At 40.2% G+C, this 8,070-nt stretch overlaps 1 protein-coding gene across 3 annotated transcripts in view; it reads left to right on the top strand.

Annotated features, from left to right (window-relative positions):
* The window catches only part of BLTP3B (bridge-like lipid transfer protein family member 3B), a 116,489-nt gene that overhangs the window by 33,648 nt on the left and 74,771 nt on the right, over positions 1–8,070 (top strand). For all 3 annotated transcript variants that reach the window (XM_017887279.1, XM_017887281.1, XM_017887282.1), the window contains one exon: positions 5,022–5,184. In XM_017887279.1, coding sequence (XP_017742768.1) covers positions 5,022–5,184 — 163 coding nt within the window. The remainder of the gene's footprint in view (positions 1–5,021; positions 5,185–8,070) is intronic.

Raw genomic sequence — 8,070 nt, 5'->3', positions numbered from 1 at the left:
AATGGGAGAAAATTTTTGCAATCTATTCATCTGACAAAGGGCTCATATCCAGAACCTACAAAGAACTCAATCAAATTTACAAGAAAAAAACAAACAACCCCATCAAAAGGTGGGCAAAGGATATGAACAGACATTTTTCAAAATAAAACATTTATGCAGCCAACAGATACATGAAAAAATGCTTGTCATCCCTGGCCATCAGAGAAATGCAAATCAAAACCACAATGAGATACCATCTCACACCAATTAGAATGGCGATCATTAAAAAGTCAGGAAACAACAGCTGCTGGATGTGGAGCCCAGAAATAGTGAGACCTCATCTGTACAAAAAATTAAGTTAGCTAAGCATAGTAGCAGGGGCCTATAGTCCAAGTTACTCAGAAGGCTGAGGTAAGCGGGATCAAAACCACTTCGGCCTCCCAAAGTCCACCGCGCCCGGCCGAGATGAGATTCTTTTTGTGTGTGTGACAGGGTCTTACTCTGTCATCCAGGCTGGAATGCAGTGGCACTATCGTGGTTCACTGCAGGCTTGACCTCCTGGGCTCAGGTGATCCTCCCACCTCAGCCTCATGGGTAGCTGGGACTACAGATGCATGTCACCATGGCTGGCTAAGTTTTGTATTTTTAGTAAAGATGGGGTTTTGTCATGTTACCGAGGCTGGTCTTGAACTCCTGGGCTCAAGCAATCCACTTGCCTCAGCCTCCCAAAGTTCTGGGGATTACAGGCATGAGCTCATGTGCGCCTAGCAAGCTGAGATTCTTTTTTTTTTTTTTTTTTTTTGAGATGGAGTCTCGCTCTGTCACCAAGCTGGAGTGCAGTGGTGCAATGTCAGCTCACTGCAACCTCTGCCTCCCGGGTTCAGGCAATTCTCCATCCTCAGTCTCCTGAGATTCTTGACTTTTTGTGCATTTATTCTCTCTTCCCTTAACCAAATTATAAATCTTTGATTATACAGACCTTTTGTTTTGTTTTGTTTTGCCCTTAAATGTTTACTTAGTACAGTGCACATAATTTAGACCCTAATAATGGTGTATTGATTGTAAAATGTATAATCTAAATCAAGTCTATTTTTTTCATTTGCTTGGAAATTTTATTGAGTTGTTAGCTATTATTTTTGTTTTTTGTTTTGTGTTTGAGACAAAGGCTCTGTCACCCAGGCCTGGAGTGCAGTGGCACAATTATGGATCACTGCAGCATTGACCTCCCAGGCTCAAGTGATCCTCCAAGCTCAGTCCCCTGAGTAATGGGGGCTACAGGAGTGTTCCACTATGCCTGCCTAATTCTTTTTTAAATTTTTTGTAGACACAGGGTCTCACTAATAGAGTGGCTCACTAATATACAGACCAGCCCAGGCTGGTCTCAAACTCTTGGGCTCAAGTGATCCTCTCGCCTTGGCCTCTCAAACTGCTAATATTTCAGGCATGAGCCCCTGCTCCTGGCTAAATTACATATATTTTAATCCTCCTCATTTTTCACTTTTGCTGTTGGCAGGCCAGTGTTTTTTGGTTTCTCTTGAACTTTTGTCTTTATAAAAGTGATATACGCTCGTTATAGAATACTTATACAGAAAAGTATAAATAAAGAGAAGTAAATCTAGGCTGGGTGTGGTGGTTCACACCTGTAATCCCAGCACTTTGGGAGGCTGAGGCAGGAGGTATCTCTTGAGCCTAGGGATTCAATATCAGCCTGAGCAACATAGTGAGTTCCTGTCTTTAAAAAATAACTAGCTGGGGTTGGGCATAGTGGCTCATGCCTGTAATCCCAGCACTTTGGGAGGCTGAGGTGGATGGATCACGAGGTCGGGAGTCAGAGACCAGCCTGACCAACATGATGAAACCCTGTCTCTACTAAAAATACAAAAATTAGCCGGGCATGGTGGTACATGCCTGTCATCCCGGCTTCTCAGGAGGTTGAGGCAGGAGAATCGCTTGAACCCAGAAGGCAGAGGTTGCAGTGAGCTGAGACTGCCACTGCATTCCAGCCTGGGTGACAGAGCAAGACTGTCTCACCAAAAAAAAAAAGAAAGAAAGAACTAGCTGAGTGTGGTGGCATGTGCCCATGGTCCCACCTGCTTTGGAGGTGGAGGTTGCAGTGAGCCAAAATCAAACCACTGCACTCTAGCCTGGGCAACCGGGTGAGACCCTGTCTCAAAATAAATAAAATAAATAAACAGATTAGCTGGGTGTGGTGGTCCCAACTACTTGGAAAGCTGCGGTGGGAGTATCACCTGAGTCCAGGAGGTTGTGGCTGCAATGAGCCATGATCACACCACTGCACTCCACCCTGGACAACAGAGAGAGACCCTGTCTCAAACACAAAAACAAAAAAATCTAAAACTCCATCAGCCATAGGTAGTCATGGGATTTTATGATGCATTTTTTACATACTTGAAATTATAGCACATAATTTTGTGACTTGAATTTTCATCAAACATTATCAGCATTTCTTTATATGACTGGCAACATATATTACTTGATATGTATGTATTAATATAGAGTATTATAATTAGATGGGTTATCCCTCTTGGGACATGTAAATTGTTTTCACTTATTTTTTCTTGTAAGTATCCTTGAAATGAACATTCTTGTACATACCCAATCAAGGTATTGCCTGATTTCTTCACTAACCATGTTTCACCTCCATCCCCATATTCCTCCATGCCCAAGACTAAGGATATATAGTCAGATGTTAGAATATATAGTCAAATGTTCTATTTAAGTTATTCAAAATAGTCTGTTGTCCATCCTTCCTTCCCTATAAGTATTATAGATTACAGTATTTCTGATTTTTTTTCAATTCTGCTTTATATCATGTTCCCTCCCGTCTTAGAACCTTTATGCATTTTATTCCTCTGCTTGGAATACTTTCTTTCCCTACCCTGTTTTCGTCCTTGCCTAATTAACAACTTCTCTTCCTTTAAAAGTCCGTGTTTCAGAGAACCTCTGGATTAGAACCCCTGCTATATTCTGTCTTAGTTGTGCCATTTGATCTGTCTCACCATCTAAACTGAAAACTCCACAAGGGTAGGGACCTCAAGTGTACTGCTTCCCAGTATGTGTGTCTGCATAATGAATTCTCAATACATACTTACTGAGTGTTGTCTTCTGGCTCTAATATTCTGCCTCAGGGAAGTGGCAGGGTTTTTGTTTGCTGGTTACCTATGGTTAGGAGTAGCAGCCTATGAGAAAGTGTCATGGTATTGAATCAGGCATGATGAGAAGCAAGTGTAATACAGCTCAGCATCATTGGTCAAATACATGTGTTAAATGATTGTTGTATTTCTTAGTTGACATCCTGTGAGAAGATATGAATTCACATAGAATCTGGCTCAAATTCTGGTTTGGAGTCACTGGAGAAACATGAGTTTATTGACTGGTATTCTTGCTGACAAGTAGGGCATGTAAATAACCCAGTACACACTATTGCTTTATATTTAATTTCCAAAAAAAGTAAAGACTAACTCTTGTTAGCCAGTAGTTTAGTTTTTTCAGTAATTTCACTTTGGAAAAGTATTTTTTGGACATAGTAATTTTTTATTTTCAGGGTTGTTTGGAAGATAAAGTAATGTATATGAATGTATTTCAAAGTAGATGTATAATTTATTATCATTGTTAGTTGTGATGTTAGGCAAGTAAGTTCAAGTTTCTCCTTATGTTTACTCATTCAAAAATTAGGGTAAAATTAGTATAGATCCTAATAGGTTATCATGGGAACTAAATGAAGTAGTCACGTATGTATGCCAAGAGCTTGGAACACAGTAAACCCTTGGAAAATGCTCACTGTTATGTTAATTATTTCCAGTCTTTTTTTTCTTTTTTTCCTGAGACAGGGTCTTGCTGTGTCACCCAGGCTGGAGTGCAATGGCACAGTCTCAGCTCACTGCATCCTCCACCTCCTGGACTGAAGCGAAACTCCCACCTCAGCCTCCTGAGTAGCTGGGACTACAGGCATGCGCCAACACGTCCAGCTAATTTTTTTATATTTTTAGTAGAGACCAGGTTTCACCATGTTGGCCAGGCTGGTCTTGAACTCCTGCCCTCAAGTGATCTGCCCTCCTCAGCCTCCCAAAATGCTGGGATTATAGGTGTGAGCCACCGCGTCTGGCTGCCTTTATCATTTCTTTGTGTTACAAACATTCCACTTACAGACTTAATTACTTTAAAATGTACAATAAATTATTGTTGACTGTAGTCACTTTTTGTGCTGTTGAATACTATATCTGTCTTAGTCCGGTTTCACACTGCTATGAAGACATTCCTTGAGACTGAGTAATTTACGAAGAAAGGTTTAATTGACTCACAGTTCTGCATGGCTGGGGAGGCCTCAGGAAACTTACAATCGTGGTGGAAGGTGATGGTGAAGCGAGGCACGTCTTACATGGTGACAGAGAGAGAGAGAGAAACTGAGAAACTGCCAAACACTTTAAAATCATGAGATTTTGTGAGAACTCACTCCGTAACTATCATGAGAATGGCATGGGAGAAACTGCCCCCATGATCCAATCACTTCCCACCAGATCCTTCCCCTGACATGTGGGGATTACAATTAGAGATGAGATTTGGGTGGGAACACAGAGCCAAACCATATCAGTATCATATTCATTCTACCTAATTGTGTTTTTGTATCCACTACCCATTCCCACCCCCGCTCCCCACCACTACCCTTTCCAGCCTCTGGTGACCATCATTTCTACTCTAGATCTCCATGAGTTCAATTGTTTTAATGTTTAGCTCCCACAAGTGAACAAGAGCGTGTAAAGTTTGTCTTTCTGTGCCTAGTTTGTTTCACTTAACTGTAATGTCCTCCAGTTCCATCTATGTTGTTGCAAATGACAGGATCTCATTCTTTTTTATGGCTGAATAATACTCCATCGTGTATATGTACCACATTTTCTTTAACCGTTTGTCATTGATGGACATTAGGTTGCATCCACTGCTATTTTTAGTGCTCTGTATATTTGAAAAAATGACTCTGGAGTGTACTGACACATAAATAAATGTCCATGTATATTCTCTTTCAGATTTACCAAAAATTTATCTCCTGACAAGATAAATCTAAGTACCCTTAAAGGAGAAGGTGAACTGAAGAATTTGGAGTTGGATGAAGAAGTGCTCCAGAATATGTTGGATTTGCCGACATGGCTTGCTATCAACAAAGTTTTTTGTAATAAAGCGTCCATCAGGGTGAGACTTTGATATCTGTGACTTGATATAAGTAGAAGGACGTTTATGTTTTCTTTCTATATTTTGGCTCTATCTTTTAAAATACTTAATTTTAGATAATTCTGTAAAACATTTTATTAATATAATTTCAAAAGAAAGATACCTTTGCATAAAGTTGTGCCTTATATTTAAAGGCATATATTAACTATTTTATAGGTCTTAATTTTTGTTTAAATGTGATTCCATTAATATTTTAAAATTATTAATTTGTTAATAATTGCATCCATTTGGTACATGTTCAAAGATAGTTTTTTCTTAAGTTTTATTGTTAAATGGGACAGTCTAAACTTGTAGTGAGCTGCTGGGCATGGTGGCTCACACTTGTAATCCCAGCACTTTGGAAGGCTGAGGTAGGCAAATTGCTTTAGCCCAGGAGTTTGAGACTAGCCTGGGTAACATAATGAGACTGCATCTCTACTGGCAAAAAAAAAAAAAAAAAAATAGCCCAACATGGTAGCACATGTGTTTGTAGTCCCAGCTACTTGGGAAGCTGAAGCAGGATGATCAGTTGAGTCTAGAAGGGTGAGGCTGCAGTGAGTCATGATTGTGCCACTGCACTCCAGCCTGGGTGATGGAGTGAGACCCTGTCTCAAAAAAATTTTAAAAAAGTAGTGAGTAAATACTTTTTCAAATGAAGACATGAGAACTAATAAATTTGCAGTTTTATCCCTTTTCTTCATTAGTTTCTTTTTCATTTTGAGATTTTTTTTTTTTTTTTTTTTTTTTTTTTTTGAGACGGAGTCTTGCTCTGCCACCAGGCTGGACTGCAGTGGTGTGATCTCAGCTCACTGCAACCTCTGCCTCCCGGGTTCAGGCGATTCCGCTGCTTCAGCCTCCCAAGTAGCTGGGATTACAGGCACCTGCCACCATGTCTGGCTAATTTTTTTGTATTTTAGTAGAGATGGGATTTCACCATGTTGACCAAGATGATCTCAATCTCCTGACCTCGTGATCCACCCACCTTGGCCTCCTAGAGTGCTGGGATTACAGGTGTGAGCTACTGTGCCCGGCCCATTTTGAGAATTTTAAGGGTTTCTGTTTACTGTTAGTATCATTCCTATTATTATTATTATAACTTGTTATACTACTTACCTTTTTTTTTTTTTTGAGATGGAGTCTTGCTCTTGTCGCCCAGGCTGGAGTGCAGTGGCACTGTCTTGGCCCACTGCAACCTCTACCTCCCAGGTTCATGCGATTCTCCTGCCTCAGCCTCCCAGGTAGCTGGAATTATAGGCGCATGCCACCACACCTGGCTAATTTTCGTATTTTTAGTAGAGATGGGGTTTCATCCTGTTGGCCACGGTGGTCTCAAACTCTTGACCTCAGGTGATCCACCACTCACCTCTGCCTCCCAGCGTGCTGGGATTACAGCATGAGCCACCATGCCCGACTGGCTTCTACTTGTCTTTAATCATATGTCAATTTGTGTCACTTATTGGTCTTAAAGATGAGGCTTTGTTTAAGAGTTGTCTGCTTAGTTGAAATACTGCATGCTGATTGTTCCATAAAACTAAAATTTGGGCTCCTGAGAAAAGATTATAGAAAAGTTCCTATATCCTTTGATGGTCACTTTTAATTTTTGTTCTACCCTTTGGAAACCTAAATATCTGCAAAGACTTGACACTTTTATTTTAGTAATTTTTTTTTATTTCGATAGCTTTAGAGATACAAGTGGTTTTTGTTTACATGAGTGAATTGTATAGTGGCGAAGTCTGGGATTTCAGTGCACCTGTCAGCTAAGTAGTGTACATTGTACTCAGGAAGTAGTTTCATCCTCACCCCTCTCCTACCTTACCCGCCTTCTGAGTCTCCAAAGTCCATTATGCTACTCTGTATGCCTTTGCATACCCATAGCTCACCTCCCACTTAAAAGAACATGTGGTATTTGGTTTTCAATTCCTGTTACTTCACTTAGAATAATGGCCTCCAGTTCTTTTCAAGTTACTGCAAAAGACATTATTTTGCTCTTTTTTTTATGGCTGAGTAGTATTCCATGGTATTTCTGTACCACATTTTCTGTATCCACTCATAGGTTGATGGGCACTTAGATTGATTCCATATCTTTGCAACTGTGCATTGCGTTGCATTAGACATATGTGTCCAGGTGTCTTTTTTTTTTTTTTTAATAGGATCATGTTTGGAATGAGGACCAGAGTCTTTTTGATATAGTGATTTCTCTTCCTTTGGATAGATACCCACTCGGTAGTGGGATTGCTGGACCAAATGGTAGATCTACTTTTAGATCTTTGAGAAATTTCTGTATTGTTTTCTATTGAGGTTGTACTAACTTATATTCCTACCAGCAATGTATAAGCATTCCTTTCTCATCACTTCCATGACAACAGCTATTGTTTTTCAACTTTTTAGTAATGGCCATTCTGACTGGGAAAAGGTGGTATCTCAATGTGGTTTTAGTTTGCATTTCCCTTATGATTACTGATTTTCAGTATTTTTTCATGTGGTTGGCCATTTGTATATCTTCTCTTGCAAAATGTCTGTTCATGTCCTTGCCCACTTTTTAAAAGGCTTATTTGTTGCTGATTTGTTTGAGTTCCTTGTAGATTCTGAATGTTAGTCCTTTGTCAGATGCATAATTTGTGAATATTTTCTTTGTCAGATGCATAGTTTGTGAATATTGACAATCTGTAGGCTGTCAGTTTACTCTGATGATTATTTCTTTTGTTGTGTAGAAGTGTTTTAGTTTTGGCCGGGCGCGGTGGCTCAAGCCTGTAATCCCAGCACTTTGGGAGGCCGAGATGGGCGGATCACGAGGTCAGGAGATCGAGACCATCCTGGCTAACACGGTGAAACCCCGTCTCTACTAAAAAATACAAAAAACTAGCGGGG

Source organism: Rhinopithecus bieti, unplaced genomic scaffold, assembly GCF_001698545.2.
Source record: "Rhinopithecus bieti isolate Rb0 unplaced genomic scaffold, ASM169854v2 scaffold_15133, whole genome shotgun sequence".
Classification (NCBI taxonomy): domain Eukaryota; kingdom Metazoa; phylum Chordata; class Mammalia; order Primates; family Cercopithecidae; genus Rhinopithecus; species Rhinopithecus bieti.
Note: the sequence above shows the minus strand (reverse complement) of the source record. Positions and strands in the feature narration are given on the sequence as shown.